Source organism: Lynx canadensis, chromosome D4, assembly GCF_007474595.2.
Source record: "Lynx canadensis isolate LIC74 chromosome D4, mLynCan4.pri.v2, whole genome shotgun sequence".
NCBI classification, from domain to species: Eukaryota; Metazoa; Chordata; class Mammalia; order Carnivora; family Felidae; genus Lynx; species Lynx canadensis.
Window position 1 is genome coordinate 32,065,347 of NC_044315.2, and position 15,349 is coordinate 32,080,695.

Genomic DNA, 15,349 nt, shown 5'->3' on the forward strand with positions numbered 1-15,349 from the left:
TTACACCCCACCCCCAACAAACACAGTTAGGATTGGCCCTTCAGGGACAGAACCATTCAGCTATTTTACACTGATGAAATTGAAGCCAGATTAAGGACTTGTCCATTGCCATGGGAGATCAATATCCACCAGTGGCTAGAACATGGGTGTGAATTTCCGTAGGGAGTCAGGAGACCTTCATAGCTGTAGCACCCAAGAGAGATCAAACGCTCTGACATTCAGTTTATTCCATGCTTCCTGTCAACCTTTTTATCTCCTCCAACCTCCCCTATTGCCCCCTTCAAATCTGATCTCAGTGAAATTGTGGTACTTTCCTTGAAGTTGGCAATACAGAAAGTCAACCTCATTTCTGAATTCAGTATCATGTTTTAAGACAATTGTCAAGAAATCAGAGGAAAATAATATTTTTCTGTCACTTTCTCAGGGAGTCCCTCTTCTGTTGCTCACCTGTGCATTCATATTTGCCCCATCTAGATAGACCTGTCCTCCATGTTGGTGGATCAGGTCACACACATCACCAATGTTCTCTTCAAACACCCCATTGGTGGATGGGTATGTAATCATGATTGCTGCCAGGTTCTCCTTGTGTTTATCCACCTATGGGATAGAAAAGGGCAGAGGGAGACAGAAGAGGAACTGTTTGTTTGTTGCCCAAACCATTGCTTTTACCTTACAGGATTAGGAAAGGTGATTTTTTTGGTCTTTTCATTTCTAGAATTGTCTCAAACTATGATGACAATAAAATCCATTACTCCTTTCCTAAGTCATTCCAAAGAAACAACAAAATCCCTTCAAACTAAGTCTCCATGATCAAGACAAAAAACTGTTTGGAAGTTGGGTATTTTGGGCTCAACTCTCCTAGGTTTTCCTTTGGTTTTAGTCATCTCAATAATTACTTCAGATCTTTTTCGTTATGGACATGTCTATTCTCACAGTTAATCTCTCTCTGCTCATCTTGCCATAATCCACCCTTATTCCCTCTCCCTCTCATTCTGTTGAAATTAGAATTCCCACAAGGAGTGTTCTGCTCTGATTTAAAAAAAAAAATCTCCCTCATGTTTCCTTTTCACAGAAAGCAAACATATAAAAGGCATATTCCTGGGGTTTTTTTTTTGGCCAGTGACTCAGAGCAAGCTCGTATGGAAATAAAAAAAAAAAAATTTAAAGGTCATATCCTATATTGGGGAAACTTAGTAATTACAAGCACTGCCCCAGAATATCTGTGGGTAAAAACTTTGTGGGGTGCTGAATAGGTGGGGATGGTTGGGAGAGACTAACAGTGCTATTTTCAGCTTCCTTTGAAGGCAGTTACATGAAGTTCTCTGTCTCCATGCCTAATAACCTTGACAAAATCACATTGCTATTCAACTGATTTCCTTCCCTCTTAAGATGCAGCCTCCAGTCCACCAGTGGAAAGCAGATACAGTTGCTAGGCAACCTCTTCCTGGAGGTTGGGAGGTTGGGAGTGAGGGGTTGGTGTTGCAGAAAGGAGTGGAATGCCGCCCCAAATTCAGCAGGTAATGGCTGGGACAGTCACACACATTTATAAAATCTACATGTATGTTTTAATTCCCAACACAAAGATTGAGAACAACTGTGACTGCCTGTTTGGTTATTAATAGGGGAAGAAGGGGGAAGGTGGGCAGAAGGAGACAGGCAGGCCCTACAAGGAGTAGCCTTACTATGACCATGAATAATTCATTCAGTTTCTTACATATGCACGAATTAAGAGAATAGGATTTCAGTTTAAAGGACCTTGTCCCTGACTGGTGAAGGAAGAGGTAAAGTAGACTATGTTCGGTTTTATTCTGGACCAAAAATGTGACTGTTGCTTTTTATTTTTCTTACAGAGACAGGTTTTCTGATTTTATGCCATTTTCCCCAGACCCATTCAGGAGAAACTGCAGTCTTTTAATTAGAATGCAAAGAAAGACAATGTTGCTATAAACTATCCAGTCCCTTCTTCCCACCACCTCTTCTCAACCCAGACCTCTTCCATCTGTTTAGCGGAAGACTAGTACCATGGCCTTGAGGTGAGCTGTGTCGATATTCCCATATTTATCCACCTCCACAGGCTGAATCTTCATGCCTGCCATGTGGGCACTTGCAGGATTGGTCCCATGTGCTGATTTTGGAATGAGGCAAACCTTAGGAATGGAATGAAAGGAAGGAAGCAGAAAAAATCATCACCAGGCTATTCATGAGAGAAAAGTCCTACAACATGCTTGGAGCACAGATTAAATAGGTGCCACATGCTTTATTTAAACTGACCATAACATGTGAAATCTGCTATAATTTCATTATTACTGTATTGTAAAACAATGTCCAAAAGGGCAGGTTCCGTTTGAATCCACAAATACCGCTCTTTAAAGATTCCTGTAGGGACACCTGGGTGGCTGAGTCAGTTAAGCATTTTACTTCGGCTCAGGTCATGATCTCACAGTTTGTAGGCTCAAGCCCCACATCAGGCTCTGTGCTGATAGCTCAGAGCCTGAAGCCTGCTTCAGATTGTGTTCCCCTCTCTCTCTGCCTCTCCACCATTTGCACTCTGTCTCTCAAAAATGAATAAACGATGAATAAACAATTTTTAAAGATTCCTATAATATTAATCAGTATTGTCCTCCCTTATCTCAGCACACCAAAACACAGGTCAGTGCTTATTCTGACCTTGTCTCAGTTATATGTAGAAAGTATCTTATAAGAACATGAGATTAGAAGTTAAACTCTAGGACCCAACTGCCCACATCACAGCTTCAGTTCTCTGCTTCACTTTGCTGAGATCCAGGAGAGATGATAACAGTAGACATAATTCCAAGGTCTTCCTATGCTGACACACCAATTATGGCACCATTTACTGGATGCTTATTCTGTGCAATGAATTGCCATGAGAATCATACAGCAAGCATGAAAACCAATCAATACCTGTCCTGGGCACATTGACAATGCTGGTAAATGTATAAACAGGTGCCATAGAAACTCAGAATAAGGGGGGTATTGTTTCAAGTGGAAGAGGTCAAGGGAGGGTGATTCAAGAGCTAGAGCCTAAGCTAACATTTAAAGATAAGTTGAATTCTTACAGAAGGTGGAGGGTGGGTACAATTTTAGAATTCCCAGATTTAAATCATTTTCATTTCCTCCTACAAATCATGTGAAGACAAGTGAACACACGTGCTCTGATAGATCTGATGATGCTGCACTGCAGGAAACTGCATCACAAGAGGTTTTACCAAAAGAAAGCAATAAGGAGAAACAATGATCACCCTGAAAATAATCCTCCTTTTTTTTTTTTAAGTCCCAGAACTAATATTGCAACCCCTTGAAGAGAAATGGATGGGCATTACAGAAATGGCCTTATGGAGAGAAAACTTTGCAGGTATTTCCTCAAAAACAGCAAAGGTGTCTACTTCAGAAAAGCACAGGAGTACACAAAGACAACTGTTTGCCAGAGGCAAAGTGTTACTCTTCTGTTGACAGAAGGTTTGTGCCTCTTTTGAACAGTTATTTGTCTCATGCTGGTTATACAGTGTTGTATTCAAATCCTTTTTCTTGTTTGAATGCTCCCCTATTTTATTGAGTTTAATTTCTCAGAACCAAAGCTGGAGACACTTGTCCTTTCCCATAAGTATTTTTATTTTACCAAAGGATCTTTGGATAAAAGGATCCCTTCTGGGCAGAACATTGATCACAAAGGAAAAGGCAAACATTAAAAGTGAATACAGTCAACCATACTTAAGCGTAAAAGAAAGTTTTAAATTTTTTAAATGTTTATTTATTTTTGAGAGAGACAAAGTACAAGCAGGGAAGAGCAGAAATAGAAGGAAACACAGAATCTGAAACAGGCTCCAGGCTCTGAGCTAGCTGTCAGCACAGAGCCCGATGTGGGGCTTGAATCCACAGACCACAAGATCATGACCTGAGCTGAAGTTGGACGCTTAACCGACTGAGCCACCAGGCACCCCTCAAATAAAAATTAAAAAAAAAAAAAAATTAATGAATATAAAACATTGGCTAAAGGCCTAAATTAAGAATTCATACCAGGGAAGTTCTGCTGAAATAAATATATTCAAGGTAAAAATGTCAAACCATCCTATGGTACGCTGAGTACCCCTTCAAATGCCCGTGTTCTAATTCTCAGAATCAATGGATGTATCCTTATGGCAAAAGGGACTTTGAAAATGCGATTAACTTCAGGCTCATGAGATGAGAAATTAAGGATTTTGAAATCTGTCTGGATTATCAGTGGACCCTAAACACATTCCCCAGTACTCTCAGCAGAGGGAGGCAGGTGGAGGTTTGACAACAAAGTAAGTAGAAAATATGATGAATGGGGGCGCCTGGGTGGCCAGTCAGTTAAGCATCAGACTTTAGCTCAGGTCATGATCTCGTGGTTCATGGATTTGAGCCCCACATCAGGCTTTCTGCTGGATCCTCTGTCTCCACCCTGCCTGCCCCTTCCCAACTTGCATGCACGTGCACACACACTCTCTTTCTCTCTCTCTCTCAAAAATAAACATTTAAAAAATACTTTTAAAAACGACAGGAAATTTGAAGGATGAACAAGAGGATGGAGTGATGGCAAGAAGGGGCCCCAAGCTAAGGAATGCAGGAGGCATCCAGAGAGGCAAAGAAACATTTTCTCTCATGGATCCTCCCAAAGGAGACTGCCTTACCAATACCTTGACTTTAGCCAAGGGAAACCAATTTCAGACTTCTGGACTCCATAACTGAGAAGATAAATTTTTGTTTTTTTCAAGCCATTAAGTTTGTAAGAATTTTTTACAGCAGCCACAGAAAACTAATACATATCCTGATATAAGGAGCAGCAGAAAAAGTCTCAGCGGTTTTGTCAGTGACTCATTTATATGTTGCTATTATACAGTTCTGTTTTTCTATGTAAAATTAGGAAACTTTAGTATTTTTTTTCTGTAATTTTATTTAATGTTGGTTTTGACTCACTTTAAAATTGTGCGGTCACAAGGGAATGGATGTGATGCTTTAGTTTATATAAAACAAATCCTCTTTGGAGCATTTAGATGGATGCTGTTTTTCTAACTCCCCAATGTACCTGGTATAAACCCAACCCATAACTCATTCTCCAACACTTGCTGAATGAGTGAAGGATTAAGAAGGAGTACTCATTTGTGAGGGAAAATCAAATTCTTACCACTAAGAAAATCTAAAAACCAAATGCCACTACTTTGTCTCAGGCAGTTAGGAAGAGAAAAATACTCCCATATACATTTTGGGGGATGTTTTTTGGTATTTTCTGTGGGGTCAATGTTTTCTGTTGTATAAAAACCACATCTCTGCTCAGCAAATCGAAGTTAAAATTGGACTAACAAATTGAGTTGTTAATTACAAAGGGTTTAAGACAATCCCTGGTGTTTGTTAAACAAATTTATAGTCCCCCAAATTAAACTGGTAAATCAAGAACTTGGTTGTTGCATTTTAGGAACCTCTGAAATTTAACCCAAGAGCAAATGTGAAAAATAATTGCCAAAAAACAGCTTGAAATAAGAGAACCGTCAGGGACTTGGGTGGTTCTGTAGCATACAATTTCCCCACACTCCTTTTCAAAAAAGAAGGATGTATTTTACTGGATTCCATTAGGGTCTATTGTGCAGGAACAGCTGTCTGAGACTCTTCTGATATGGAAAAATCCTCCCTGATTATTTGAGTAATAAGTCATTTTCTTCTCTAACTGAAAATGTCAGCTTTAATTAAAATCTTTAATCTAGAAAGGATGCCAACATTTCCAAACTTAAGAGTTCTGTATTTCTACAAGCTCAGGGCCTGGGTGGCCTTCCCTGTCTCTCCCACCCTCGGCCCTTCCCCAGCTTCAGTGGCTAGCTTCCTGCAGTCCTTCAGAATGAAAAAATGACACTGTGGTTATAGCAGTGTGGACAATGGTCAGACAAGAAACATCACACGCAGGGGGACAGACAGAGAAGAGAGGACTGGAAAACACAAAGAGAATGAAAAGGAACCATAAAGGATCTGTCAGTCACAGAAGAACTCTGTCCAGGCCCAATCAAAAGTTCTTTCATCCTTTCTGCTTGACCTTTCTGGTTTGGTCCCCCACTCCTGGACATTCACAGATACTTCCTGATGTCAGAGTGGAGACCTGGAAACAATAAGGGGTGGGGAGCATCACAGATTTGATGCAACCTGGGTTTTAGCATGACCACTACAACGCAGATCTCAAAAATCTCTTTATAAAGCAGGGGCAGGAGGAGGATGAGGAAAAGGAGGCAACATGGAGGTGGTCACACAGAACGAATGGATCCCTTCCCAGGATCCCCAGACACCCAGTGGTTAGAAAGTATAACAAGGAGTTCCAGTGGCTACCTTAATACATGGAAGTCACAGAGGAAGAACAGAAGGGGGAACTTTTAATGTCAGTCACCTGCCATTCTTTCCCCGGACAACATGAGCTTCAATGTTTCCTTTCTGATGCTATGACAGTGCTGAGACTCTGAGGTCCAAAGAATGATTCTAGTTCTAAACTAACATTTCCTTAGAAACTTAAAGAATTCAAAACCACTAGGAAACCCAACTTGGAGTGTCAGGGACTGTGTCTATCTGATTTATCACTTAATCTAACTCAGGACTGGCACACACCGTGCCTTGTACGTAACCAGGATTGAAAAATTATTCAATTAATGATGTCCTCTTTTTCAAAGATTTTTGAAAATTAGTTCTACTCCCCAACTAGGACAAAGGCCTGAGAAAACATACCTGTGAAATCAGGATGGATAAACAGGAGGAGAAAGAAAATTCTTTTTTCCCTCCGTTTTTGAAAGTGAAGTATAACAGCTTTCAGATTCTCCATTGCAAAATACAGGCAACTAACCACAAATAATCTTCTAGTTTTAATATACCCAGAAATGGACTGAGATAGGGCCACCAGCTTCTGCACTCCCACTAACTTGGGCAACCAGAACTAGCCTGGCACCCTTTTCTAAGTCTCCTGGGATGGGCAGTCACTTTTATCCTGCTCCCGACCCCTACCCACTGCTCCCTCTAAGAACTCCACCTCCACAACTCAGTGGAAGTTCTCGCTCAGTGTTGGTCAACACCAAAATGAAGACCTCAGAAACAGGCTCATTCGCCACACTCTGAAGCCTATGTCAGATCAACTGCTAGAGGCACTGCTACCTGGAGATTAGTGGAGTCCAGTCAAGCCCATTAGCACCTGTGGGTCCCTAAACAGGTTCCACAAGCAGTTTGGACCCTGGAGACTAGACTCCCATACTGAAAGCAAAAACTGAAGCAGAACCATGAACTCTGCTCCACCATCTTCTTTTGCTGCTTAGAGATGACAATCCTCAATAGGGAATTTACTTATTCAATAAATATTTTATAAAAAAAAATTTTTTTTAAGTAATCTCTATAGCCAACGTGGGGCTCAAACTCATGATCCTGAGATAAAGAGTTGCGTGCTCTACTGACTGAGCCAGCCAGGTGCCCCTCAATAAACATTTTTTGAGCATACATATGATCAGAATTGTGTCTAGTCACAGTAGGGGTTACAGAAGAATTAAAGGCAAGTCCCTACCCTTTGTCCAGGTGTAGGGCCAGGACTACACAAGGGAGAAGAGACCTGGAAGGGTAACATTCCTGCCCCTTCCATTCTTTGCAACCTGTGGAAAGCAGTTCCATGGCCAACTGGCTGACTTTTACAGACTGGGCTTGAACAAAAACCTTTATTTTCAAATGTTTTCCCTCAAAATGGTCCGTGGAAGTGTCTCCGGGGCAAGGATCGTAATGGCCAGTTCAGGGAAATCTGTTTCTTGATTATATGTTCCCTAGCTGCTTCCAAGAAGGCTTAGAAGGAGTGCACCACAAAAGAAAAGGGACTCTGAGAGCTGGACCCACTGCCCCCTGATGGTGGGCAAGCACCACCTGCTCATACTTACTGTCCTGTGTCCCTCTCCTTTCCCCTCGAGGTAAGCTCGGATAGTGGCCAACCCAGCATATTCCCCCTGGGCTCCGCTGCAAAGACAAGAAGAGAAGGGTCAGGGCTTTGGGCCTCTTTGCTTTCATTGACTCATTCACTATTCACTGGGCAGGGACTGCATGTTCTCCATTTGACAAAAAGTCACTACCAGACACCATGGAAAGCTCACCTAGGATCTCTGCACAACCTAAAAGCTCTTGAATGACCACAGAATGGCACTCAGTCCGTGTACTAAAGCTCATCTACTCCTACTCAGAAATGGGCCTTTCAAACCTCGCTCAGTACCATGTATCTACGAATTCTATTACAGAAAATTTCAAAAATCACACAAAAATAGTAGAATATAAGGAGCTGCCATATATGTATTATCCAGCTTTAACAATTCTTGGGTATGGTCAATCTTTTTCCAACCATATCCCACACTAACCCCCTCACTCTGAACTAGATTATTTTTATTAGGTGGGCTCCACACCCAACAGGGGGCTTGAACTCACAGCCCAGAGATCAAGAGTTGCATGCTCTACCTACTGAGCCAACTAGACACCTCCTGAACTAGATTGTTATGAAGCAAAACTCAAGTATCACATCATTTTATCAATTCAAATGTCAGTGTGTATCTTTCAAGGAGAACAATTTTTTTTTTAATTTTTTTTTCAACATTTATTTATTTTTGGGACAGAGAGAGACAGAGCATGAATGGGGGAGGGGCAGAGAGAGAGGGAGACACAGAATCGGAAACAGGCTCCAGGCTCTGAGCCATCAGCCCAGAGCCTGACGCGGGGCTCGAACTCACGGACCGCGAGATCGTGACCTGGCTGAAGTCGGACGCTTAACCGACTGCGCCACCCAGGCGCCCCAAGGAGAACAATTTTTAATAACATTAATTACAATTATTACACCTAAAACCAGAATTTGTCCATACCACATATATAATCAGTGATGATATTACCCCAAAGGAACTATGCCCTTTGAGTGTGGCAATAGTCCTTTATTCTTAGGTGAGCTTTGCCATGCCCCCATGCATGTGGCAGCTAGAAGCTGTCCATACCCAACTAGGCAGTCCTTGAAGGCAACAATTTAAGAGCACACTTAATAACAGTCCAGTGAGCAATACTGAGTCAATCATAAACTGTTACTTAATGTTCTCAGTAGTCTTTGCAGAAGGAAAGGGAAGTGAGTAATAGGTTTTTAAATCCCATTCAAAGTGGTTATTTCCTCTATTTTGCAAAATTACACCATCCCTTAATCCTGTAGAAGACCCAGTGGTTTGGGTGTTCATCCATTCTAATCATCCCATAATACTGAGATAACACTCTACAAGTACAAGTTGTAAGAATAAGGTAAATTTCTAAATTAAAAAAACTTCTAAAAGCTAGGGGTGATGGGTGGCTCATTGGGTTAAGCGTCCAACTTTGACTCAGGTCATGATCTTGCAGTTTGTGAGTTCGAGCCCCACGATGTGCTGTGTGCTGACAGCTCAGAGCCTGGAGCCTGCTTCATATTCTGTATCTCCCTCTCTCTCTGCCACTACCCCACTCATGCTCTGTCTCTCAAAAATGAATGAACATTAAAAAAATTTTTTTTAAACCAAAAGATAAAATTTGGAGCACTATTTTTGTTTTGTTTTGTTTTTGTTTCCTTGTTTGTTTTATTTTGAGAGAACACCAGGACAAAACCAGTTGGATTTGAAATGTTTTCAAACTACTGTGGGGACACTGATGGTCTGGTGTTAGGAAACAGCAGAATTGAGGACTTAGGTCAGGAGAGATAACAGGGAAGTATCTGGGGCTTATAGCCTGGCTGGAGAAAGAGAAAGTGGTGACTTGCAAAGCAATAGGATAGGGTAGATTAGCTAAGTAATAGTAATAATAAGTATAAATTGCTCCATTAATTAAATACTTCCTACTTAACAGGCACTCTGCACAGAGTACAGAGAAATGGTAGCCCTTGTTGTGGGGGTTGCCACTAAAGCATTTTACATCATCTTATTTAGTCCTTATTTAATCCTCCCAATACCCCCATATGATAGGTCCATCACCCCCGTTGTGTACATGAAGAAACTGAGGTTAAAGTGTTACATGCCCACATGGCCAACAGTGACAGAATTAGACTTCAGTACAAGTTGGCCTCTCAAGGAGCCTCATGTTTCCCCTGAGAGCAGTACTGTTTCTCCGAGCACATTGTGCTTCCCAAAGGATTCAGAGCTGTGATTTTCTTTCACATAACCCTTGTCGAACTAGGGAGGGTTGGCTAACACATATAATAAGTTTCTTGTCACTTACACTGAGTGAGGTCTGCCTCTTCCCTCTTCCAGGGAGGTAGGCAGACATGAGTCTTCCATTTTCCTGTCTTTGGAAAAACAAGTTGTTGCTCACTTGTTGTTTTTATTTTGGAAACAGAAAAATGAATATGCTTCAGCAAACCACCAACACCAAGTTACCTAGCCTCTGTTTCCTCATCTCTAAAATAGGGATAATAATTGTAGCCATATGCACTCAGTATTTTGTTACTGTTATAACACAATCCTATAAGTGCACTGTACATTGAAAATTATTTTAGAACTCCAATGTACTTTGTGTGCCTGTCTTATCTCAATTAGAGTGTAAGCGCTGAGGGTAGGATATAGTTCTCAGCATATATAGAACAGTACTCTGCATGGACTTTGTTCAAAACTTAGTTCCCATGGCCAAATCATGGAAAGAGCCTAAATGTCCATCAACTGACGAATGGATTAAGAAGATGTGGTTTAAATATACAATGGGATATTACTTGGCAATGAGAAAAAATGAAATCTGGCCATTTGTAGCAACATGGATGGAACTGGAGAGTGTTATGCTAGGTGAAATAAGTCAGGCAGAGAAAGACAGATACCATATGTTTTCCCTCATATGTGGATCCTGAGAAACTCAACAGAAGACCAGAGGAGGAGAAGGAGGGGAAAAAAGTTACGGAGAAGGAGGGAGGCAAACCATAAGAGACTCTTAAATACTGAGAACAAACTGAGGGTTGATGTGGGGGTAGGGGGGAGGGGAAAGTGGGTGATAGGCATTGAGGAGGGCACCTGTTGTGATGAGCACTGGGTGTTGTATGGAAACCAATTTGACAATAAATTTCATATTAAAAAAATTAGAAAATAAAATAAAATAGCCAAAAAAGTTGGTAGAAAAAAACAAAACAAATAAAAACAAAAAAAACCCCAAAATTTAGTTCCCATCTCCAGCTGAAGCAGTCAACATTGATATCCTTTCTTCCATGGAAAGGGGACTCAACAAATGGATTCTATACTTAACCTCTATTTTTTTCTCATGACTTCTACTCATCTTATCTTGTTGGAAACCAATCAAGGTATTCAGAACAGGAATGAAAGAGAATGGAACTGTGAGCCAGTAATCCAAGAGAGAGGCATTATCCTACGGATGATCATAAATGCTAGATGTGGCAACTTAAAACTAAATGCCACATAAGGAGCACCTGAGTGGCTCACTCGGTTAAGTGTCGAATCTTGATTTTGGCTCAGGTCATGATCGCACCGTTCATGAGATAGAGCCCCTAGATGGGCTGGCATTGACAGCACGGAACTTGCTTGGGATTCTTTCTCCGTCTCTCTGCCCTTATCCCACTTATGCTCTTTGTCAAAATTAATAATTTTTTTTTAAAAAAACCCTTAATAAATAAATAAATAAATGCCACAAAGGCTTATTATTGGGGTTCTATTAAAATAAGAGGAATTAGTGCCACATGTTGATGGAAAAGTATTATGAAAAATAACTGCTTATCTCCATAACCCAGATTGAAAGTCCATCAGAAAACCACTACATGTGGAGAAAAAACACAGCAAAAACAGTGGTTTTCTGACATCCATTTAAATTGAAGTGGTTGGTGGCTTGGATCTGCAGAGTTGGCCACAGAAAGGAGGACACTAGTGGGTGGGGAGCCTCAGACCCACAAAAGTGTCAAGTAAGCATAAGCTTAAATTGTCTTAGAAAAACAATATCCTCCAGTCATGGCATATATTCAGGCTGGTGAAAGAACTGCTACATATTGTACTGCTAAACACAAAATGAGTGAAGTCTAGCAGACAACATCCTCCAAAACACAGACTCATTGCACAAAAAATCTATAAGAAGTCATAGACTATAAGAAGCTAGAACAAGTACAATGTCCCACAAGGTGAAAATAAAATGCAGTTGATGGGATTCAACAGTTTTGTAATGATTAAACTAGACTATTAGTATCAGTGTAGAATTCTAAGTGCAATCCTAGTCAGTGTGAACTTAGCAAAAGGTTTGGGAGGGAGAGGAAGAGGGTAGAATTTGAAGATGGCATGACAGAAACAGGGTGACACTACAGCTCTTTTGCTAGAAAGAGACTAGAACTAGAATTCAAGGACACAAATGTCAATGATTTTTATCACTTTACCTTCATCTTTGCTAAGAACCCTGGGATTTAGAAATATTGCAACTTAGTTCTACCTGGAAAGGTTTAGTTTTTAGACCTGTGGAACAAATTTTTATTGGACCTTCACACAAGATGAATCCCAAGGGAGACTTAAAGACTTCTGCTAGATGTTAGAAATATGACTGCAGATGATCTAACAATCAATGATGAAGAAGGAATAAGGCCTACTCATACAGATGATTGTGGAGAACATTCACGGCGAGTAGTCACAGGTAGAAAGCTTAGCACTCCTTAAGCATAAAACTAAAGATGGGTTAAGATAATGAATGAATTTTGGGGGCACCTGGGGGGCTCAGTTGGTTACTAGTCCAACTTCAGCTCAGGTCGTGATCTCACTGTGAGTTCAAGCCCTGCATCAGACTCTGACTGAGCCTGGAGCCTGCTATGGATTCTGGATCTCCCACTCTCTCCTACCCTTCCCTGCTCACGTTCTCTCTCTCTCTCAAAAATAAATGTAAACAAATTTTTTTAAAGAAGGTTTTTATCTTAAAAATTGGGGGGGTGGGCAGGGGCGCCTGGGTGGCTCAGTCAGTTAAGCGTTTGACTTCAGTTCAGGTCATGATCTCACAATTTGTGAGTTCGGGCCTCACGTCAGGCTTTGTGCTGACAGCTCAGAGCCTGGAGTCTGCTTCGGATTCTGTGTCTCCCCCTCTCCCAACCCCTCCTCCATTCATGCTGTCTGTCTCAAAAAATAAATTAAAAAAAAAAAAAAGAAGAAGAAGTAGGAAGGGAGCAAACATTCCCAATCACTGTCCATTAACAAGTTATTGAACATGTGACCCAATCACAGCATAGAGGAAACTCCCACAGCCTGGGACTTCATAATCTGGAGGAAATGACCCAAGAAGTGGGACAGTCACAGATTTTCCAGTGATAGTGGTGACCCTTCACCTGGAGTAACCCTGATTTGTTCTCTGCTGCAAGCCTCCCTTGGGTATTGTCACCTAATTCATAGGTGGATTTGAAAGTTTTTTATTATAAAATAAAACATTCATGTGTTTAAAAAATTTGCATCTATAAAAAAAAAGCAACCTTCTCCCATTCTTCCCCATCTAATTCTCCAAAAGGAAACACTATTAATGATATGTTTTTTGTTAATTTTATAATTTTTTTTTAATTAATGTTTATTTATTTGTTTTCAGAGAGAGAGAGAGAAAACCACAAGCTGGGTAGAGTCAGAGAGGAGAGACAGAATCCCAACAGGCTTCGCACCATCAGTGCAAGAGCCCGATGCAGGGCTTGACCCCAGGAACCGTGAGATCATGACCTGAGATGAGATCAAGAGTCAGATGTTTAAACAATTGTGTCATCCAGGTGCCCCTGTGATATATGTTTTGATGTCAAACTCCCCTCAACCAAACACTTTAATAATACCACCAAGTGCTTGGGAAGTGACCAAGTGAAACATTAGCTAAGAAACTGACATGATGGGATGCCTGGTGGGAAGAATCTGAGTTTGGCTCAGGTCATGATCTCATGGTTCATGGGCTGGAGCCCCACTTTGGGCTAGCTCAATTTCTCTCTCTCTCTCTCTCTCTCTCTCTCTGTCCCCTTGCTCACTTGCGATCTCAAAAGAAAAGAAAAGAGAAGAAAAAAACTGACATGGTAAAACTGATCCCAGTAAGATGATCAAAACAGCCACTGCTTCAAAATGACCCACTTTAGTCCATGGCAACATCTTAAGACACCTCCAAGAAAATAAAGTAAAAAATGGCACTGATTCCTATCTTATGAATGGAATAAATAGGGTGACTGACAATTTTTCCAATAAACATACCTTGGAAGCAATAGGATATTAATCAGTCTAATTCTGTTGCTTACCTCAAGTACCCAAACATTGCCTGGATCTCCATTCCAATGAGCTTATAATAAAAATCTCAATATATCATTCTGGAATGTTCTTACCAATCTGTATCTGACTTAAACATTTTTTAATGTTTATTATTTGAGAGAGAGAGAGAGAGAGAGAGACAGGGAGCAAGCAGGGGAGGGGCAGAGAGAGAGGGAGACGCAGAATCGGAAGCAGGCTTCAGGCTGTGGACTGCCAGCAAAGAGCCCTACGTGGGGCCCGAACCCACAGACCATGAGATCATGACCTGAGATGAAGTCGGCCGCTTAACCAACTGAGCCACCCAGGCACCCCAGTCTATATCTGATTTGACTTAAGCTGAATTCTATACTTAACCTTCAGATTCTGTCAAGAAACATCTGAATAGATCCAGCTGTTCTAACCATTCTGATATCCGAAGAGTATGTTAAAGCAATGGTTCTCAAACTTAAATCTTCAAAGCATCAGCATCATCTGGGAACTTGATAGAAATTCAAGTTCTGAAGTACTGAGTCAGAAATTCTGAGGGTGTGACCAAGTGCAAAAACCACTGCTCCAAGCCTTACAAACTGCAAAAATCAAAATATGCTTTTGAGAGTTAGGGAAATTGGGGGAGGGGAGGTCCTTCTCCTCACTATTTTCTGTGTCCCCAAAGATGGTTCTCTTCATCCTTCACCCTTCTTTCTCTTCCTCCTGGTGTTCTGAGTACTTCTTTAGGAAATCAGTCTCTGACCAGAGGTCTCTGATATCTGGCTTCCTGGAGTTCTCTGACAGGAGGGTTCTGAAGCTGCACCAGGCTCAGTAGGAAAGCATTATCAGAGATTATCAATGGTATCAGTCATGTTAGAGCTAATTAATCAATTATGAGCTCAAGAATGGGGGTGTGGGAGGTAACAACCATCAAGTGTTTTGATTCTCCTTACTGTAAACTGTCCTGATACACACATGGTGGTCATGACTTAGTCTTCAAAGGGCAGTTTCAAATTTCAGTCCACTGGAAGATATTAATCATCTAACTAAACCTTCCTCTTTGGTGTTCTTTCAGGGCAACACACTTTCCACCTCAGTGATGCACATTAGAATCACCCAGGAAGAGTTTTAAA

At 41.1% G+C, this 15,349-nt stretch overlaps 1 protein-coding gene across 1 annotated transcript in view; it reads right to left on the bottom strand.

Annotated features, from left to right (window-relative positions):
* Window positions 1-15,349, bottom strand: part of GLDC (glycine decarboxylase) — a 102,231-nt gene that overhangs the window by 19,840 nt on the left and 67,042 nt on the right. Inside the window, exons 16-18 of the mRNA XM_030294290.1 lie at window positions 7,920-7,995; window positions 2,022-2,147; window positions 448-597 (exon numbers count right to left, since the gene is read on the bottom strand). Coding sequence (XP_030150150.1) covers window positions 448-597; window positions 2,022-2,147; window positions 7,920-7,995 — 352 coding nt within the window. The remainder of the gene's footprint in view (window positions 1-447; window positions 598-2,021; window positions 2,148-7,919; window positions 7,996-15,349) is intronic.